Genomic DNA, 24539 nt, shown 5'->3' on the forward strand with positions numbered 1-24539 from the left:
GTAGGATTGTGTATATATAAATAAATAAATATATATATATATATATATATATATATATATATATCTATAGATATATATATATATATATATATATATATATATATTTATATATTTATGTCAATCTCGTATTTGATCTATATTTATCGCTATAAAATTATGTATACGAAGTCATGGCCAATTGGGCTTTTGCAGACTTCATTTGACCTCAAGTTTCAAAGGGATCTCCAATTTAAACACTTTCTGTATATTTTATATTATGTTAGGCTGTGTTTTTATTATGACCAGCGGCCTCCAAACATGAAACCTAAATTAATTAATTAGGGAGCACTTAAAAAACACACACAAAAAACACACAAAAAACAACAACAACAATAACACCAGGACACAAGAATATAGGGACTTCTAACAGAAAAAAGGATACATTAAGTTAATAAGGTATTTTCTGTATTTTTATGGAAGGAATTGCCCCCACCAGCTCCTGTTCTTGTTAGTTAAGGCCCTACACATGTTATTTAACATGAACTTTGTCAATTTCCAAATCCTGTATGTGGACCTCTGTCCCCCCCCGCCCCCCCCCCCCCTCCCGCCTATATATATATCCATTATTGCTAATACACAAAATATACAACAAGGAATTCACTCGACTAGGTTTCTCACAGTTCTTTGCGGCACCTCACTTGGTTTTGTGCGACTCGTTTGTAAGCGTGAATGGTGACTATTTTGAACACGACGTGGTCGATTCAATCTAAGCGATAGTGTTGGAGTGGTTTACTCGCTCGTTGCTAATCGCATGACGTTGGAGTGGAATTTGCAGGTTATAAATGACTGGATGAAAAGCACAAGTGGCTATAGGTATGAAAGGCATAAGCTTTTCGTTTTCTTCTTGACTGACAGGGGGAAACGATTTACATATACCTGTATACGTGGTGTATTGTTCAATAAATAATGTATTTCGTAATACCGTTTTCTTCTCTCTTTTTTTCACTATATAATATTATGAACTTATAAGTTATAATCATTAACCAGTGATACCAAATCTTTAAATATATCGGCGTTTAGAAGGACCACTTACACTGGTCTCGGTCGTATAGTGGTTAAGACATCGAACTTAAGGCTGGTAGGTACTGGGTTCGTCTCCCGGTACCAGCTCACACCCAGAGAGCGAGTTTAACTACACTAACCACTAACAACTAACCCACTGTCCTGAACAGACAGCCCAGATGGCTGAGGTGTGTTCCCAGGACAGCGTGCTTGAACATTTAATTGGATATAAGCACGGAATATAATATATAAATGAATGACTGAACACTTACAGGTTTTTACTACTACTACTACTACTACTACTACTACTACTACCACTACCACTACCACTACTACTACTACTACTACTACTACTACACCACCACTACTACTACTACTACTACTACTACTACTACTACCACCACTACCACTACTACTACTACTACTACTACCACTACCACTACTATTACTACTACTACTACTACCACCACCATCACTACTACTACCACTACTACTACTACCACCACCACTACTACCACCACTACTACTACTACTACTACTACTACTACTACCACTACCACCACTACCATTACCACTACCACTACCACTACCACTACTACTACTACTACTACCACTACTACCACTACCACTACCACTACCACTACCACTTCATTGCAGGAATTAAAACTATGAAATATTTATACATGACCTCAGCCATCTTCCAGCTGTTAACACGGATTTTTGTATTTGGTTATTGCAAACACCACTATTGCAAAAACGCATTACCTTCCAGCACTTATCTTTACAGAAGTATTTGTTTTTATATTTTAAAATAAGCAGATGCGGGTTCAGGATTTATCTTGTGATGGTGCAACTCATGAGCAAGCACTTACCGAGTGAGAGCATTTAAACATTTAGCAGGCTTTCAAATGTATTCAAAATTCAGTTATGTATTAAAACTTACTACATTCCATTGTCTTCAAATGTTTGATCCTAACTTTTTGTTTAAAATTTTAATATATACATGTATATAATATAGAATTTTACAAAATAAAAACATAGATATTCAAAAGATAAATAATAATTTGCATTTATGTTTTTGGTAAACTAAACTACTAACACTAGTACGTACATATAGATTACTAAACGAGGTTGCCTGTCATATCACTTTTATGAAATGAGCGAACAGTTTTGGTATCTGAAAGCTCGTCAAATACCAATACTGTTCACGAGTTTCATTAAAAATGGCATGGCAGGCAAGCTAGTTTAGTATTTTATTTATTACAAACAAACTGCAAACAAGTCACAACGCAGACGTAAGCATATGTCGAGATCCTTCAACACGTTATTGTTCTACGAATTGGGTCAGCAAGTGATCAACGTCACGGTCACGTCACGCCTATATTACACTAGTCATATATTGAGTGATTGTTATGATATGAGCAATACCTTACACTAGGGTGTAATAAATGGTCTTATTCTCTCCGTAAACGGCCGAGGAATCCCGAATGGAATCCGAGAGCCCGACGTGCCTCCGAAGCTTTCTGAGCATCTCTCCCTCAACACTCTAGCGATTCCACACCAAACGTATTTTGAAAATTTTACAGCATTATGACTTTTATTCGAAATTTTAATTAATTTAACTTTTGAAATTTTATATTCATTTAACATATGTATCTTAGTTTGACACCCAGTAGCCAATGTATTGTTCGTGCTGGGGTGTCGTTAAACATTAATTAATTCCATTCATTCTTTCATTCATTCTGATGCGCGGTCGGTTTGGGATCACCCCTGTCGGTGGGCCGATTGGGCTATTTCTCGTTCCAGCCAGTGCACCACGACTGGTATATTAAAGGCCATAGTATGTACTATCCTGTCTGTGGGATGATGCATATAAAAGATCCCTTGCTGCTAATCAAAAAGAGTAGCCCATGAAGTGGCGACAGCGGGTTTCCTCTCTCAATATATGCGTGGTCCTCAACTATCTGTCTGACGCCATATAACCGTAAAAAAAATGTGTTGAGTGCGTCATTAAATAAAACATTTCCTGGCTTCATTCATCCATTCATCCCTCTCAACTTATTTGGAATAGGAAGCTCTCGATTAGATTTTGATGTTAGTAGGAGGTGGCTAATCAATGAATGAGCTCCCATCTACGTCACCGACCGAGATAAACAGCACACAATAATAAAAAGTCAACAAGCTGTCTTCTTTCGTATAATATGCGAGAACACTGAAGCCAAAAATCTACATGAAAACCCACTGTGATTTTGTAATTTAATAAACACGCCTGGCTTTGTCTTATGTTAAACTTCAGTGATTTTCACCGGTGCAAAGACACCAGGCGATAGAGCGAATCATGCGCTCGACCAATGAAGCGAAGCACTCTCTAAAGCTTTCGATCGACCACTTGGCGACAATCGAAGAGTGTCAGGTCATTTGTCGTCAAGAAAAGACTGCGCTGTACACAGTATAAATGTTACGCACCGTGTCCATGCCCGTGGATTGTGGAACTCGCGTAACCTTATGTCGGAATTTTAGAAAACCACTGAAACGTTAAATGAGAACAAGCCTAGAATGGACTATTTATGTCGGTGATATTTACCTGTTAAAGTACACATCGTAGCAACGAAATGACAGTTCTAAGATTTAGTGAGTATGTCTGCTCTCTCGCTCTCTCTCTCTCTCTCTCTCTCTCTCTCTCTCTCTCTCTCTCTCTCTCTCTCTCTCTCTCATCTCTCTCTCTCTCTCTCTCTCTCTCCTCTCTCATCTCTCTCTCTGTCCTGTCTGTCTGTTCTGTGTCTCTGGCTGGTCTCTCTCTCTCTCTCTCTCTCTCTCTCTCTCTCTCTCTCTCTCTCTCTCTCTCTCTCTCTCTCTCTCTCTCTCTCTCTCTCTCTCTCTCTCTCAGCTGTCTTTTTATCATAATTTATTTAATATACAGCATATATACATTACACAAATAAAATAAATAAAATACATATGTAATGGCAATGGATCTAGTAAGTTAAAGTACTTTTTAAAATGTTCTGTATTATGAGTAGTCTACACGTAGCATGTTAATAACTGATCCTCGAATAACCCTAATATATCTGTCAAACACTTGTACGTAACTATTTCTTACAATATAGTGTATCAAGTAAAGTGTTTACTCTGACAAACATGTAATCAGTTAGGACTGTAAAGCATATATACAGACACACATGCATATGTATGCACACAACTATTTCTTACAATATAGTGTCTCAAGTAAAGTGTTTACTCTGACATGTAATCAGTTAGGACTGTAAAGCATATATACAGAATCACATGCATATGTATGCACACACTTAAAGACACAAACACAAACATACACGCGCGTACACATTCACACACCCACACACACAATCACGTAAACACACACACACACACACACACACACACACACACACACACACACACACACTATCTCTCTCACTGTCTCTCTCTATCCATCTAGATATCACACGCGCGCGCGCGCGCACACACACACCACACACACACACACGTATACACGCAAACATACACACATACGCTCTCTCTCTCTCTCTCTCTCTCTCTCTCTCTCTCTCTCTCTCTCTCTCTCTCTCTCTCTCTCTCTCTCTCTCTCTCTCTCTGAGTCTTTTATGGATTGCTAAATTCAACGTTGTACGGACTATGTTAACTGTGAAATGCTATCAATGTTTGTAATAGTGGTGATTATATCTTTTTAAATATTTCTAGATTTCTTAAAAATGTCGTTCGCATGACGGTTGAGATGAATAGAGAATACGGTTTAGTGTGAATCAGTTTTTCTTTACTGCAAAGAATGTGCTTGATCCTTAGTGTACTGCCTGGCACCTACCTTTTGTCAACAAGCAATTTATGTTTGCTTAATGTTAGTTTTGTAATTCGTACTTTTTAAAGCTTACATACGTGTCATAAAATATACCTTAAACACGTAACATTCTTTATTGTGTTTATAGCCATAATAGAATTTAGCTTCCAGAATGACGAACGGTTGAAAGCGAAATTTAAGTAAGTCGTTATTACAAAATGCAAATAGATTTACTGCATACGTTCCTTAGAAGTCGACCAGTATGATTTCTGTATGAAGATTACGTGCCTGGCTGAATTCAAAAGGGAATCACAACTATTAAATAATATGGCAGTTGCATGAACGCCAAAACGGTATTTATAAAATCGAAACTGAAATATTGGTTGCTACAGAAAACCACAAAAAGCAAATTGTGGCTTTAGGTTCACCTAATATTTAAATGTTTACTTGCGTCACATATGTACAGTGCCTAGCCTCTATTTTTTAACAACTGCAGATTATCGGCTGCAACTTAATTACCCCCCCCCCCCCCCCCCCCCCCCACACGCCCCCCCCCCCACCTATTTTTACTACACTGCATTAAATCTAAATCATATCAAACTACATTCTATCCTCAAAAAAAATATTTTCAGTTACACCCTATCTCAACCAAATCCTATCTCGGTTAGTGTAATCAAACTACATTCTACCCCAACAATATCTCATTTCAACAACACTTCATATCAGCTACCACCATCCAGCCATACCCTATCCTAATACACCCTATCTCGACTTTCCTTCATCTGAGATTTGTATCTAGCCATATCGATAACACTCCATATAAGCTACCAGCAACCAGCTGCACGCTATCTTAATGCACCCTTCATTTCAGCTATAGCCGTGTTATTAACAACACCCCCATTTCAGCTACCACCAACCCCTAACTACACCCCGCCTCAGTTACACTCCATCTCAGCTTCCAAGGTTGACCTACCTCAACTATATCCCATCTACTAAATATCAGTGCGTCTACACCCCACTTCAGTTACATCCCTTACCAAATTACACCTCACAACATCTACAGACTATCTACTATGTAGTAGTGCGTCTACACCCCACTCTAATTACACCCCTTACCAAATTACTACTCACAAGTACAGACTATTTAAGAAATATAAGTGCATCTACACCGCACTCCAGTTACACCGTCATACCACTTTACACCTCACAACAACTACAGACTATCTACTATATAGCAGTGCGTCTACACCCCACTCTAATTACACCCCCTTACCAAATTACTACTCACAACATCTACAAACTATTTACTATATATCAGTGCGTCTACACCCCACTCTAGTTACACCCCCATACCAAATTACACCTCACAAAAGTGCATCTACACCCCACTCCAGTTACACCCTCATACCATATTACACCTCACAACTACAAACTATTTGCTATGTAGCAGTGCGTCTACACCCCACTCTACTTACACCCCCATACCAAATTACACCTCACAACATCTACAGACTACTATATATCAGTGCGTCTACAACCCACTTCAGTTACAACCTCATATCAAATTACACGTCACAAAAACTACATACTATTTACTATAATAGCAGTGCATCTACACCCCACTCGAGTTACACCCCCATACCAAATTACACCTCACAAGTACAGACTATTTACTATATAGCAGTGCGTCTACACCCCACTCCAGTTACACCCCCATACCAAATTACACGTCACAAAAACTACATACTATTTACTATAATAGCAGTGCGTCTACACCCCACTCGAGTTACACCCCCATACCAAATTACACCTCACAAGTACAGACTATTTACTATATAGCAGTGCGTCTACACCCCACTCCAGTTACACCCCCTACCAAATTACACGTCACAAAAACTACATACTATTTACTATAATAGCAGTGCATCTACACCCCACTCGAGTTACACCCCCATACCAAATTACACCTCACAAGTACAGACTATTTACTATATAGCAGTGCGTCTACACCCCACTCCAGTTACACCCCCATACCAAATTACACGTCACAAAACCTACATACTATTTACTATAATAGCAGTGCATCTACACCCCACTCGAGTTACACCCCCATACCAAATTACACCTCACAAGTACAGACTATTTACTATATAGCAGTGCGTCTACACCCCACTCCAGTTACACCCCCATACCAAATTACACGTCACAAAAACTACATACTATTTACTATAATAGCAGTGCATCTACACCCCACTCGAGTTACACCCCCATACCAAATTACACCTCACAAGACTATTTACTATATAGCAGTGCGTCTACACCCCACTCCAGTTACACCCCCATACCAAATTACACGTCACAAAAACTACATACTATTTACTATAATAGCAGTGCGTCTACACCCCACTCGAGTTACACCCCCATACCAAATTACACCTCACAAGTACAGACTATTTACTATATAGCAGTGCGTCTACACCCCACTCCAGTTACACCCCCATACCAAATTACACGTCACAAAACTACATACTATTTACTATAATAGCAGTGCATCTACACCCCACTCGAGTTACACCCCCATACCAAATTACACCTCACAAGTACAGACTATTTACTATATAGCAGTGCGTCTACACCCCACTCCAGTTACACCCCCATACCAAATTACACGTCACAAAACCTACATACTATTTACTATAATAGCAGTGCATCTACACCCCACTCGAGTTACACCCCCATACCAAATTACACCTCACAAGTACGACTATTTACTATATAGCAGTGCGTCTACACCCCACTCCAGTTACACCCCCATACCAAATTACACGTCACAAAAACTACATACTATTTACTATAATAGCAGTGCATCTACACCCCACTCGAGTTACACCCCCATACCAAATTACACCTCACAAGACTATTTACTATATAGCAGTGCGTCTACACCCCACTCCAGTTACACCCCCATACCAAATTACACGTCACAAAAACTACATACTATTTACTATAATAGCAGTGCATCTACACCCCACTCGAGTTACACCCCCATACCAAATTACACCTCACAAGTACAGACTATTTACTATATAGCAGTGCGTCTACACCCCACTCCAGTTACACCCCCATACCAAATTACACGTCACAAAACCTACATACTATTTACTACATAGCAGTGCGTCTACACCCCACTCCAGTTACACCCCCATACCAAATTACACCTCACAAGTACAGACTATTTACTATATAGCAGCGCGTGTACACCCCACTCTAGTTACACCCCCATACCAAATTACACCTCACAAGTACAGGCTATTTACTACATAGCAGTGCGTCTACACCCCACTCCAGTTACACCCCATACCAAATTACACCTCACAAGTACAGGCTATTTACTATGTAGCAGTGCGTATACACCCCACTCTAGTTACACCCCATACCAAATTACACCTCACAACAACTACAGACTATTTACTATATATCAGTGCGTCTACACCCCACTCTAGTTACACCCCTATACCAAATTACACTTCACAAGTACAGACTATTTACTATATATCAGTGCGTCTACACGCCACTCCAGTTACACCCCCATACCAAATTACACCTCACAATATCTACAGACTACTATATATCAGTGCGTCTACAACCCACTTCAGTTACACCCTCAAATTACACGTCACAACAACTACAGACTATTTACTATAATAGCAGTGCATCTACACCCCACTCCAGTTACATCCCCATACCAAATTACACTTCACAATAATTACAGACTATTTACTATATCGCCGTGCGTCTACACCCCACTCCAGTTACACCCCCATACAAAATTACACTTCACAATAACTAGAGACTATTTACTATATATTAGTGCGTCTACACCCCACTCCAGTTACACCCCCATACCAAATTACACTTCACAATAACTACAGACTACTTACTATATATCAGTGCGTCTACACCCCACTCCACTTACACCCCATACCAAATTACACGTCACAACAACTACAGACTATTTACTATGTAGCAGTGCGTCTACACCCCACTCCAGTTACACCCCCATACCAAATTACACCTCACAAGTACAGACTATTACTATATATCAGTGCGTCTACACCCCACTCCAGTTACACCCCCATACCAAATTACACCTCACAAGTACAGACTATTTACTATATAGCAGTGCGTCTACACCCCACTCTAGTTACACCCCCATACCAAATTACACCTCACAACTACAGACTATTTACTATGTAGCAGTGCGTCTACACCCCACTCTAGTTACACCCCCATACCAAATGACACCTCACAAAAACTACAGACTATCTACTGTAATAGCAGTGCGTCTACACCCCACTCTAGTTACACCCCCATACCAAATTACATGTCACAAAAACTACAGACTATTTACTATAATAGCAGTGCGTCTACACCCTGCTCTAGCTACACCCCTATACCAAATTACACCTCACAAGTACAGACTATTTACTATATAGCAGTGCGTCTACACCCCACTCTAGTTACACCCCCATACCAAATTACACCTCACAACTACAGACTATTTACTATGTAGCAGTGCGTCTACACCCCACTCTAGTTACACCCCCATACCAAATTACACCTCACAACTACAGACTATTTACTATGTAGCAGTGCGTCTACACCCCACTCTAGTTACACCCCCATACCAAATGACACCTCACAAAAACTACAGACTATCTACTGTAATAGCAGTGCGTCTACACCCCACTCTAGTTACACCCCCATACCAAATTACATGTCACAAAAACTACAGACTATTTACTATAATAGCAGTGCGTCTACACCCTGCTGTAGCTACACCCCCATACCAAATTACACCTCACAACTACAGACTATTTACTATAATAGCAGTGCGTCTACACCCCGCTCTAGCTACACCCCCATACCAAATTACACCTCACAACTACAGACTATTTACTATAATAGCAGTGCGTCTACACCCCGCTCTAGCTACACCCCCATACCAAATTACACCTCACAACTACAGACTATTTACTATAATAGCAGTGCGTCTACACCCCGCTCTAGCTACACCCCCATACCAAATTACACCTCACAACTACAGACTATTTACTATAATAGCAGTGCGTCTACACCCCGCTCTAGCTACACCCCCATACCAAATTACACCTCACAACTACAGACTATCTACTGTAATAGCAGTGCGTCTACACCCCACTCTAGTTACACCCCCATACCAAATTACATGTCACAAAAACTACAGACTATTTACTATAATAGCAGTGCGTCTACACCCTTCTCTAGCTACACCCCCATACCAAATTACACCTCACAAGTACAGACTATTTACTATATAGCAGTGCGTCTACACCCCACTCTAGTTACACCCCCATACCAAATTACACCTCACAACTACAGACTATTTACTATGTAGCAGTGCGTCTACACCCCGCTCTAGCTACACCCCCATACCAAATTACACCTCACAACTACAGACTATTTACTATAATAGCAGTGCGTCTACACCCCGCTCTAGCTACACCCCCATACCAAATTACACCTCACAACTACAGACCATCTCAACTACAAATACGTCACAGACTTCGCCATGAAGAAAACAAACATGAGGAGAGTTATTAATTGCTTCCTTTACTTAGGGGGCGGGACGTAGCGCAGTGGTAAGGCGCTCGCTTGATGCGCGGTCGGTTTAGGATCGATTCCCGTCTGTGGCCCCATTGGGCGATTTCTCGTTCCAGCCAGTGATCCACAACTGGTGTAACAAAGGCCGTGGTATGTACTATTCTGTCTGTGGGGTGGTGTATATAAAATATCCCTTGCTGCTAATCGAAAAGAGTAGCCCATGAAGTGGCGACAGCGGGTTTCCTTTCTATATATCTGTGTGGTCCTTAACCATATGTCTGACGCCATATAACCGTAAATAAACTATGATGAGTGCGTCGTTAAATAAAACGTTTTCCTTCCTTCCCTGAACTTGATTATGGGAAGCCATTTAAGATATTGCCATATGAAGCACTGATATTAATTTTAATCCATGTGTAGTACTATTGGTTTTAAATCTCATTGAACTAGTCTCAGGGGACGGATGGGGAGGGGGTGATAATTCTCCTTATACGGTCATATCTTCATCACAGACATTTTGGCAGTGATGAATATTGAGGTATTATTTTACGCACATGTTTAACACAATTGCTTGAGGCCAGCATTTTCAGAGTAAATATTATTTCAGAACTGTTACTTCTTCTTCGTTCAAATTTGTGAAAATGGTCTCATACAGATATTCCGATCTCAGTGATGAACTGTTACAAAAGAACACATTTTTAGTTATGTAATATTCAGACTTGATATAGTAGTTGTCCCATGCCCTATCTCCACCACGGTCATTGTCCAAACCAAGACATAAAATACTGCTTTCATACAACAATTTGTACTTTTTTCTTTACTCAATATTGCTTCTGTTATAATGAGAGTTTTAAGTCATCAGTATCTTGACTACTATCCACCCAATTCACTATCCTCCCCCCACAAACAAAACCCCCAACAAGACAAAACAAAAATCAAAACAAAACCCCACAAACCAAATACACAAACAAAAAACACAACAAAATAATTCAAAAAGAAAAAAACAATATTAAAAACAAACAACAACAATATAATATATGCGAAAAAATTAATTTAAACATACCCACCAAAAAAACAAACAACCCCAAAACAAAACAAAACAACAACAACAACACAAAACGACAACAAACAAACAAAGAAACAAAGAAACAAAAAGAAAATTTACCATCCGCCAAACCCCCCCCCCCCCCCCCCCCAAAAGCTCACAAAAACTGAGGAAAACCTTAGCTTTGGCCTTGTAGTAGGAATGTCTTTGTTTCATAACGTATTTCATGTTTATCTAATCCCTATCTTTTAGCGGCAGGATAGTTAGACATTTACTGTGATAAATTATTTTATTAGGTTACATAGATTAGTGTCTTTAGTTGAGGAACAATGCAAATTCTCGGACATTATTTATGTGCATTGATATAACTGACATAGGTCGTGCAAGTAATCGAGACTTCAGTGATATTCACTATGCATGTAATGAGGGCATGTCATTTCCATACACTATAACGTTTTTTTCTCTCTAAGATTAAAGGTCGAATTAAACAAAAAAAATTATTCAGTTAACTTATGATTTACTGTATAATGTTATGTAAAACGTAATATGTGTTTTGTTTTGTGGTTTTTTTTTTTTTTTTTTTTTTTTACTTGTTTGCTTTTTTAAAGTTGTTCTTTTTGGTGGGATTATTGTTTTAGTAGGCTGACCTTATGATCAACGGTTAAGTAAACATTCATATGGTGTATGTAGCAACAATTTATTTTAGAAAACAAGTTCTTTATTATCCATTTTGTTTTGGTTTCTAAGTCCATTTACGAGATACAATTAAAGGGACAGTCCTGAGTTTGCTGCATTGTAAGATGTTTCCGACTTATAAAATACGATTAAACTTACACATTAAATATATTTTCTTGTTTAGAATATTAGTATCTGTATATTCAATGTGTTTCTGGTTGTCTTAATATTTATGACAAGCCCAGACTTGATTTTGTTTCAAATAATTTTGTACGTACGAACAAATAATATTATAGGAAGTAAAATGAAATTTAACCTAGTACAAATATTAGAACGATCAGAAACACGTTTAATATACAGCCACTATTATTTTATGCAGAAAAATATATTTGATATGTAATTACGATCGTTAAAAAGTCTTTGTTAGTCGATAACATCTTTAAAATTGCAGCACACTCAGGAATGTCCCTTTAAACAACCACCATCTATCTGTGTGTCAGTATGTACGTGTGTCTATCTGTCTTTATTTCTGTCAAACCCCAATTGTTACATTCATGAATGTAAATTGAAAATATTATTCATATACTCTATCTTGATAAATAATATTTATTTATTTATAGCAATGCACAATATTATTTATAAATTTCCAAATTATGTACTTTGGTGTAATATCCCCACCCCCATAAAAAAAACCCACAACAACAAAAACAACAAAATTCACACAAGCCGCCACTGTTAGAATCATTTAGACCATCACCCACAACTGACGAACTCAACGAACTGTCAGTGGTGAAACATAGTGTGGACACGAAACTGGCAGGTTTTAAATAACATGTGGTAAATGATGATACTTGAACATTTCTTATTACATTTAGCTGTATGTAATTCTACACTCTGTAACATTACCCCTACATAAGAGTCCTGGATGAAATCCAAGGTGGTTTTTTACATTTTATTCCTTAAATTAATATCAATTAAACGCAAATATATCGTCAAGCAACTAAAGAACTTTTTTATTCTTTATATATTAATCGAAATATTGATAACCCAAATCTCTTGTTAAGCAACAAAAGAACGTTTTTTTTTATGATTACATAACATTTAAAGCTGTTAATTATTAACTACCCGATAAATCTCAGCATGTTTTAACGTTGATCTCAGCAGAATAAGTTATGTATGTTACGTCACTCTTCGGTTCATTGGGATGTGTAATTTATACTTAATATATTAATATGTGACAAATGTATGTCAATGTCGCTCGACGATTTATTCAAAACTGTAATTTATTTAAAGCTTTTAAATATTATCTACTCGATAAATCTCAGCATGTACTTAATGATAATCTCAACAGAATAAGTTATGTATGTTACGTCACTCGACGATTCATTGGAATATGTAATTTATATTTAATATATTAATATGTGACAAATTTATGTCATACCCAAATAATCTTATAATGAAAAGGAACTTTTCAGACAAAATAATTAACTTTAGAAAATATGTTAAGGTAATAAATTCCACGTTAATTTTCCTCCTTTCATAATGTTGTTTTTTGTTTGTTTTTTAAAAGAAGCATTAGAATTGCATGGGTAGATAAAAAGGAACAATCCTGGATATAAATCTGTAGAGGTATACGTGCATTATATTGTAATAGATAGCGATAAATTACGTCGCGTGACAGTTTTCAAATCGTCGCGGATCCCTGTTCGTTGTATTCTACTATAGGTGTACTACTTAGTGAGGTGCATGCAGTGAAACAACTTTGCAGGTAAGTGATAGCTGTTAAATAGTTCTGTTGGTGTAGTCATTAAGTAAACTGTTACTAGTACTATCTTTAAAATAGTTTGTATTTTATATTTTTACATCTTTTAGTAAACGACGTATTGCAGAAAATATACTACATACAAAAACACTGATCTTTATCACGAAGGACAATGGTGTTAAAATAATAAATCTGTAAAACAAAATGTATTTATTATTTATTACATTATAGATGTAGTCTATTCAGAATTATACAGACTTTAGGTTCGGGGATAGAACTGAACTAACGGGGTGGGGTTAACCTAGATTGTTTTCTCTATACTGGAATTAATGCAGTCTTGAGCATTAATAAGTGAACGTAACTTTTTTTTTTTTTATCAAAAACAGAAGGGAGTCCCATTCGTCCCTTAAATTTACACATGTATTTAACACTAATGTTTTTTTGGTGGTGTTTTTTTTTAAAAACTTTCTGCAGAACAGATAATTGCTAAACCAGCTAGTTTTAGCATGCACACATTTGTTTGGAATATGTTATTATAAAATGGACACTAAAATAATGAAAAAGTTGCCAGTAGTTAAGAGGAATATTCTGAGTTTTTAGCCCTAGCTGGACTTCCATTTGTCCCCCTCCCCCATCAAAATAAACAACATCCTGATTTTTTTCCTCATCATCTTACCTTAGCATTAAATATAAAGCATTATTCGGATAAATGCATTTGGAATGACATTTGACTGTTAGAAGGAATAATAAATTCGTATGCACATAATCCTTTGAGACAAAAATCGATATTGAGATACTACAGAACATTACGATGTCCAGAAATGTATTGGTTATAGAGATTTCTTACACACCCGTTGGTGAGAACATCATTCGTTATTTTTTATAAAACATACTTGTTAACACATATACGTGTTTTAACATTTTAAAGACATACGACTGGTTGCTCCAGGTCACCAATACCATACCATCCAAACCCCCCCCCCCCCCCAAAAAAAAAAAAAAACCAAAAAAAAAAACCCGTCGAATTTATCACTCCGTGACGTACAAGATAACCTGACATTTGTCTTGTCTATGACGCACAAGTTAACAATAAGCGAAAAGACCGTAAATAGGTTTTCGTTGTAAAAGACATTTAAATTTATTTTAAAACTGTTTTTTTAAGAAATGTAAGAAATAGAATACAACATTCGTGTCCGTTAGGTACTATTTATCTTACAACTCGTTGTTTAAAAACGTATCCAATTCGCTTTTGCTCGTTAAGTAAGTTTTAAAACAACTCGTTTAATATAAATGGTATCTGACGGCCTCTCATGTAATATTATCTATATTCATATTCTAAGCAAGCTAAAAACCTGTAAGTAAATTGTAATTTTAACAGTGTAAAACTATTTTATATGCTGAAAAAAAAATCCGTTTAAAATCTCTACAAACTCAAGATAATCCATTTAAAATACACCTGCGAAGTCACAGTATTGTCTCAACGCTCCATTATATTTCAGTAATGGAGAGATGAAACCCTACTTAATTAACCCACCAAAACCATTAGTGTTAAACTTCATACTAACATATATTCACATAAAATTATTATTTAATGGTGTATTTTAAGTAGGAGGATATCCTCGTAACTCTCCATTCATGAAAAATAATGGGACTCGGCCTAGCGGGCCTCGTCTCCATTATTTTTCAGGAATGGAGAGTAAGTCGGACATTCCCCTATACTTAATACTGTAGGCCTAACGTGGCTTGGGAGCAATACAGATAAAGTAAGTTAGCAATATGCCAGAAAAGTGTCATCTGCAAGGGTTAGGATTTGCCTTCCGGCAAACGTAAATGAGACCGCACAGTCGAATGAACTGCGGTAATGCCAGTCCTCTAACGTTGAATAATGCAGCCGTAGGAACGGCGCCAATATTCACAATCTGCTGTCCTTATACCTGTAACAACCTGCTAATGCACGCATGTCTTAGGTAAGCGCACATAACGTGGTGTGACATACAACAGTTTGCGGGTAAAGAAACTACAGATAAATCACCTAACACGTTTCAGTTTCGTCCGTATTGAACCCACGAGAGCGTCGTTATGTATAGGTAAGCAATATTACTGACATATTTTTAAAGACAGGAAATCAGTTTATTTTGGTGTTCTTATATACTAGTAGTTCACCTGTAGTTATCTTAATAACGGAGAAGCCAAGATTAAGTTGGATGAGGTAATTTTGTAACGTTACAAGTACTCTGAAAGCGCTATTGGTATAGAGTATAGAATATAAGTTGATTAGTAATTCACGCCTATTTACACATTTTACTCTGTTAAAATGTTGTTGTTTTTTGTCAGTTGTTGTTTGTGTGTGGTTTGTTTTGTGTTGTCGATTTTATGTGGGGTGTTTTTTTTTTTTTTTTTTTTTTTTTTTTGGTGTGTGTGTGTGGGGGGGGGGGGGGGGCTGTTGTGTCTTTTGTTTTCTTTTTGGTGGATTTTTTTCTCTGTTTCACGATAGTATCAAGAAGAGTTTTAAGACATACTAATAGTTTTTGTATGCACTTTCAGTGGTATTAAAATAATGACTAAACATGATGCCCCAGCCTACGTGTAAATGTTTATGAGCGGTTAACGACCATAAGTATATGACCTATGGTTAAAATATCCCGTTGTTGTCGTTTTCATAATTTATTGATAAAATTGCGATTCTATGAAATACGGGGATTGCAGGGGTTGTAGATTTAGATAGTTCATTTATAACTACCCCTGGGTTCGAAGTGCAATCTAAGCAAACACTTAAGTAAAATAAATGCAATCCCACAGAATAGTATATGTGACAGAGAACAGTTCCAATGTATCCGTGTAAATGAAAGGACGCACACACACACACACACACACATACGCACACATACACACACACACACACACGCACACATATATACATACACACACACACCATACACACACACCACACACACACACACCATACACCCACACCATACACACACACCACACGCACACACACCATACACACACACCACACACACACAAACCACACATACACACACCATACACACCATACACACACACCCACACACCACACACACACCATACACACACACACCATACACACACATACACACCACACACGCCATATACACACACACACCACACACACACACCATACACACACACCATACACCCCCCCCACACACACACACAAACACACACACACACATAGACACATAGACACACAAACACACACATACACATACACCATACACACACACGCGCGCGCATACATACACCATATACACACGCGCGCACACACACACACACACACACACACATACACCATACACACATACACGCGCGCGCACACAGACATACATACTTACTCACACCTACACACCTGCACACGCACACACACACACACACACACACACACACACTTACAAACACACACACACCACATACACACCACACTTACAAACACACACACACACACACACACACACATTATGTGGCATATATTATTTATACTTCGAAAAGTGTATTTATTATTTCAATATCATAACAATACAACAGTGCTTCAACAAGCATCGAAAGTTAGTAAAGTATTCGAACGATCTCAGATAAATGTTATTAAAGGTTCTGTCCTGAGTTTGCTACCAGTGTAAGCTGTTTCCCACTATCAGAGCCTTGTTCGGCGACTAAACTTACATGCTAAATATATGGTCTTATTTAGAATTATACAAATGTTTGCAATTCTAATGTGTTTGCAGTTGTATGCTAATATTTACAGCAGTCATTCCTGATTTCCTTCCTAATATACATTTTTCGTACGTACGGATGGTAAAATCGGGTTTGGGCTACTTCAAACATTAGAACGACAAAAAAGCACCTTGTTTATATAGACACTGATATTCTAAACAGGATTTCTTTGGTAAAACTCTTGCACAATTTTTCATCGTATATTCAGAACAAGCTGTTGTAGCGCACGCCTGTCATCCATTACAGGAAAGGTGGGGGAGGGGAGAAGAGGGGACCGCCTGCACTGGCAAGTGCAAGGGATCACCAGCAGCCCGATCAAATCGGTAGCAGGCGGGGGGTGGTGGTGGTGTTATGGAATTTGAATGGAGCAGTTAAATGCCAAAGAGAAAAGGGTGCGCAATTTTGATTGAGGGAATTTGGCGCAATTTTGATTGAGGGAATTTGGCGCAATTTTGAACGGTCGGTCGAAAGGTAAATGACGTCATGTGCTAGTTTTGATATAGTGAACTAGTGGCAGTCCTCTTTTAAGCGATGTAGGAAGGATGACATTGCACTGTCCAGTAAAGGATCTCCTCGGGAGTGGTTCTCCTGCTATAGACGATGCACTTGATAAAGATTCATGGACTCAACCACTATTTTGCTCAATGCCTATTCAACTCTGCGTTATGCAGAGATACAGTCTTAATATGTGGATAATAGTTTTGTCGTTCAGATTTAATATTTAATTTTAGTCATCAAAAAGGATCTGTTAATCGTAAACATCTTTTCTTACACACCCGTTGGTGAGACATACGACTGGCTGCTCCTAGTTGATGGCCAGGTCACCAATACCATACATCCAATGAAAAAACAGCACGATCGAAATCGATTAGACTGTGACGTATAGTTAACCTGACAATAATTTGTTCTGTGACGCGTAAGTTAGCTACAAGCGCAAAGGCTGTAAATAACTTTTAGTCGAAAAAGATGTTAAAATTTGCTTAAAACCTGGTTTTTGAGGATATGTAAGAAATAGAATAATACATTTGTGTCCGTTAGATACCATTTATCTCACTACTCGTTGTTTAAAACATATCCAACTCGCTTTCACTCGTTAGATACATTTTAGCACAACTTGTTGTGAGATAAATGGTATCTAACGGCCACTCGTGTATTATTCTCTATATACAGCGGCAACAAACTCAGTATAGTCCCTTTAATTTATTTGCAACAGACTGTTATAATGAAGAAGTCCACGTACTCAAAGAAAAGCGTGATATTTCAGTTCATCTATAATAGTCATGAAAACCAAGTGGTCGGTGTGTTTATACCTAGAAGAACAAATAACAGACAGTGTTTGTTTTGGTGTGTTGACGTGATGACATATATCAACAGACCTTATAAATCTGGCACTGTAAAGACAACAATCTCTTTTAACATCGATTTAAAAAACAAAAACATTAACGTAATTGTAATTGTATGCAACACAGACAGTTTGATTGGCACGACAGTCACACCACCAGGAAAATTATAAGTTTATTTTGTTTATCGAGCAGCAAGGGATCGTTTATATGCACCATCCCACAGACAAAATAGCACATACCGCAGCCTTTGATATACCAGTCGCGGTGCACTGGGTGGAACGAGAAACAGCCCAAAGGTCCCACCGACGGGGATCGACCATAGACAAACCGCACATCAAGTGAACGCTTTACCACTGGACTACGTCGCGCCCTCGCCAACAGGAAACGCATAAGACCATCAGTCATTCTCATTTCTCCGTGTTACGAACGGAACCAGTGTACAAAAATAGAGCAATAAATCTGATAGTCAATAATATGATACGGCGTTATCTCCTATCGTGGCACGACAAAGAAAAATCACTTGGTCGCTAAGACTAGACATAAGTAGCTGTATATCACTCATCTAGCAATGTGTTCGCTTTCAAAACGTCACCGGAAATAGTTACGTGAAGACATACAGACTTTAATAAACCCTGGACAGTACTTAATACCTTTCTCGTGATTTTGTAGATTGGTTTATAGCCGACTCAAGTACGTCTGACGACCGCACGTGTTCAGGCTTCAGAGTAAAGTTATTATCTAGAATCGGACATTTTCGTTCAATTCATGAAAAAATCAGCCTGCTCCTACAGCCAAATCCGTGTTAAACAGGCACACTCGCGCGCGCGCACACACACACACACACACACACACACACACAGACACACACAGACAGACACACAGACACACACACATACTCTCTCTCTCTCTCTCTCTCTCTCTCTCTCTCTCTCTCTCTCTCTCTCTCTCTCTCTCTCTCTCTCTCTCTCTCTCTCTCTCACACACACACACACACACACACAAACAATCATACATACATACACACACAGACATAACACACACGCACACACAGAAACAGACAAACATACACACATACACACAGACTCACATACAGACCCACACAGACATAACACACACAGACACACACACATGCACGCACGCACACACGCACACACACACGCACGCACACACACACACACACACACACACACACACGCACACAAACATTCGGGGTTACCAAAATGATTATGCTGTTGTCGATGATTTGGTGACCTCCTTCCACTGTTGGTGTTCTAACAGATGTGGTCACGGTAGGTTTATGACATGGGTGGTTGCAAATTCTTAAAACAAATTATTGTCCGATAAAAACTACAATTATCCATTCGTTTTCACCATTCAATCGTGCTGAACTGGTCACAATGGAGAATATAATTACTTGACTTCAGATACAAACTGCGAAGAAAGTGAAACTAAAATGTTTCAGTTGTGTGTTCAGTTTGATTCTGAACTCATTTTTTTCAAAAACTCCAACACATAGCACATCTATACGTTTAAAGCTGTCCTTTCTTTCGACAGGTCAGGTTAGTGCCTTCGAAACTGAAGTCAATAATCTATTCTTTTACAGAACAATAACACTGCTGATAAGTGGTTTTGGATTAATGTATCTGATTTGGACGGGTGTTCTCATATTAGCCTTTAGGATAAGCTGTATTGAATGAAATCGGATTTTGCTAATCTGTACACGTCGCACCGAGCAAACACGACAGAGCTGAAATTTATTAATTTACCTGCACTCCGAGGTAGCAATATCAGCTTTTCTCACGTTAGTTTTTATATGCTCACTGCATGGTTATTGGAAACTATTGCCGCCATACAAACCTTTTTTTTCATTACATGTCCTCCGGTTACACGCTTAAAATAATAGTATTATTGAAAATAGGTATTTGCTAGACACAGTATTTCTTTTGTACTTGTTTATACATATATTTAAAATACTGTCTTATACGGTTTTCATTGGTTAACCATTAAAGACGCATACTCGTTAAAGATACAGGCATGCTCATTAAAGGAACGTGATCATTCAGGGCATATTTTCATTAAAATTAATTAATTTATTAATAAATTCATTAAATTCCTAAAAGGTACATGTTACTTAAGGCACATGGACATAAAACATGTATGTGATTATTAAATGCACTTGTTGCCCTGTGTGCAAAAGTTATACAGTTTCTCAAAATCTTTGTCGAGAAAAATAGCAATGTGGAATACTAAATCTTGCTGACAAAGAACGGGGAGGAGGCAGCAGAAATAGTACTGTTACACATACCAAACAAGGGAAGTTGTGCCTTTAATTATTGAAATATCAGAGTTGTTTATGTAAAAACTAAAGTAGTTTTGTTTAACGACACCACTAGAGCACATTGATTAATTAATCATCTGCTATTCGATGTCCAAAACAAATTGGTATTCTTACAAGTTCCATTAGCAGAAACGGCTATTTAGAATGCACGTTCCAAGACATTTCAACTAACAGTTGTGAAACATAGGTTGGGGCGGGGGAAATCCAATAGGTTTACTGTTGAGGTGTGATTTACGACTCGTGCGCCTAAGACGATCGCTTTACCAACTGAGCTAAAATCTCGACTTTTAATATAGAAGAGTAACCCCAAAAAAAGCTCATCATGGCCCTTTATGTGATTTGTTCTGAAACATGTGTAAAAAATCATTAAACTGCAGTGATTTTTTTTTTCTAGTGCCGTCATTAACTAGAAGATACGACAGACGAGATCAGTGACGTCTTAACACACTTCTGCTGCGAAATGACTCCTGACATCTCCGTCTGACCTGCCAATCATCACAATGTATCGAGTGATCCGCTTTGTCAGGGTATTATAAAACCCCATCTGAATGTCCATGTTCTTCTATGATCCGTAAAGTTCCACTTTTACGACCAATAAAAGCTGATCACCAATACCAATCAGTTCCTAAACCTGATTGTTTTAGTTTTTTTCACGACAAAGGATCGATTTAATCCCATAACGTACTATATAGAGCGAACTATCGTTGTGGGTCGCGTGGAAATAGTAAAGAATCAGGCTATCTGTGAAGTATTTGAATGGTGATAACATGCCAGCGAGAGAGGTTCCGAGTTATAGCAGTTCTCGCATTCAGAGAGCATACCGGATTAACAACATCGAACAGTCTCGCCTTGCGGGCAAACTTCAGCTGTTGGACAGGCAGAAAGTTCATCAAATCCGATTGACAAATCAAGACATTCGTCTGATTTCGCTATCACTCGATTACATCCAGTCCTCCAGTGGCCACAGTCCCGAAGGGTTGTCTCCCATTAAAGAGGACTCTGACAGAGAAGACCTGAATGACAGCCCGGAAGAAAAAGGGCCGTGCTTTCTGTACGGCGAGAGAATCGTCAGCAGAAGAGTTCGCCGCTTCCGAAGACCTCAGTCCGCCACCGACAAGAGCCGAACGGAAAGCGTGACGTCTTCTTCGGATACGGCATCGTTGCTAACTCCGCGACCAAAAAGTAGTCCTTCGAAGAGCCGCCAGTCGGTGTTGTGGATGACTGCGCTTCTTGACGATGATGATGATGACGACGACTACGCTGTATCACAGAAAACAAGAAGCAGATCCCCTTCGCCCGTACATTCGTGGGAAAACGAAACAGACGAGATTACCAGAACGATAATCCAGTCCCAGTCGCAGAAGAGACGTACTTCCGTCTGGGAGCGCGATCCATTGGAAATCCGTAAGATGAGCGTGCCAGCTTTGAAACCATTCCCCAATGGTGCAGACGACAGCCAGCGTCCCGCCCCGCCCGTACGTCGAGCATCCACTGTGCCATCGAGTGGAAGGCATTCCAATATATCGGACATCTTAAATCAAAGACGCCCAACGCTCTCTGCCGAAGCCTGGAAGAACCATCTGAGTAAAAAACGACCCATGCCCTTATCGCTAGAAAACCAAAGAGAGAAAGTGATGAACGAAAAACTGGAAAGAAACGAAAATTTGAAAGACTATGTTGATGGAAAAGTGAAGAGTTTTATAGACAGCTATCCAACAAGACGAAGCTCTGTGGAGAGTATGTAGCACGAGATTGGCAGACTCTGTTCACTGGTTGTGACAACAATTTGTGTTATTTTAAAACATGCAAAATAATTTATTCTATATTCCAGTGACACATGTGGTGTTTGGTGTTTAGTATTTATCATAGCGTATTTAAATGATAACGACAAACCAATATGTGGTGTGCATTTCTTTACAAAACAAAGCTTGCATAAAGTCATAAATCGTTATCACTTCTTCTTTTTTTAGAAAGATATACCAGTATATACCATAACAATTGTACAACAAAGATCGCAATATGACTTAGAATGCAGGGGCCAATTTCACAAACATCGTAAGTTTACGTATGCGACTAGCGGTTATACCGGGCATACATTTATGGTTATATAGTGTTTGGCATCTATTTCACACACAAAATTATATCATTACAATGTTTTTTTTAGCATTTTAAGGACAAAGGAAAATGAAATATGTGTATTTTAAACTATATTTGTTGTACTATAACAGTAATAAGAATTATGGTTTTATATTTACGTGCAAAACAAGACGTTTAATGTTATACAGCTTGAAGGCAGATTACGTCAAAGATCAAGAATCTTAAACGTTTCATATGCACTACCCTCCGTTAGGTATGTCTGTATTAAAGTTAAAGTTAGTTTGTTTGACGACACCACTAGAGCACACTGATTTATTAATCATCGGCTATTGCATGTCAAACATTTGGTAATTTTGACATACAGTATTAGAAAGGAAACCCGCTACATTTTCCAGTTAGTAGCAAGGGATCTATTATATGCACCATTCCAGACAGGATAACACATACCACGGGCTTTGATATACCAGTCGTGGTTCACAGGCCGGAACGATGTCTGTATTAAAACATTGGGATCAAACAGGTTCATCAAGCTATGCATAAATAAACATGCTTTGGCTGTGTCTGGTACATTTCCGACAGATTTAATCCATTTCCCGAGGGGAGGGCACCCAGCACAATCCAAATTATAATTCGCTAATTATTATTCATCCGTTCAACACTCGCTTTTCGCAGAATTTCGAAGTTCCAGTGGGGTGAAGTGCGAAATGTACTCTCTTGAATCGGCACCTGTAAAGACACAGTTTGGTACCAGTCGTCCAAAATCTTGGTCCTGAACCGCGGACTATGCCACCTGATTTGTGTGTACAGTAAGTAAACCAGGAACATTCCACCTAAGTTAAAATAACCAAGAGTATATCTTATCGCCAGGAACGTCTGATAAAATAGAACAAACGTAAAGACATTTAAATCCATTTATTTCATGGCAATAATACAGTACTATAATAACTTAATTAATATTCACAATTAAAAAAAAAAAAATAATCACACACACGTCCACATCATTCTGCATGAATACATGTTTGAATATGATACAT

At 38.3% G+C, this 24539-nt stretch overlaps 1 protein-coding gene across 2 annotated transcripts; it reads left to right on the forward strand.

Annotated features, from left to right (window-relative positions):
- Positions 1-3502: 3502 nt before the first annotated feature.
- LOC121372229 lies at positions 3503-23359 on the forward strand. 2 transcript variants are annotated; one of them, XM_041498519.1, is made up of 2 exons: positions 3503-3672; positions 21803-23359. In XM_041498519.1, exon 2 carries the CDS (start codon positions 22176-22178, stop codon positions 23151-23153), a length of 978 nt encoding a protein of 325 aa, XP_041354453.1. In that variant the 5' UTR covers positions 3503-3672; positions 21803-22175; the 3' UTR covers positions 23154-23359. The 2 variants fall into 2 exon arrangements, with proteins under 2 accessions (XP_041354453.1, XP_041354454.1); XM_041498520.1 differs by lacking the exon at positions 3503-3672 and adding an exon at positions 15956-16064.
- Positions 23360-24539: the final 1180 nt, after the last annotated feature.

This window comes from Gigantopelta aegis, chromosome 4 (assembly GCF_016097555.1).
Source record: "Gigantopelta aegis isolate Gae_Host chromosome 4, Gae_host_genome, whole genome shotgun sequence".
Lineage (NCBI taxonomy): Eukaryota > Metazoa > Mollusca > Gastropoda > Neomphalida > Peltospiridae > Gigantopelta > Gigantopelta aegis.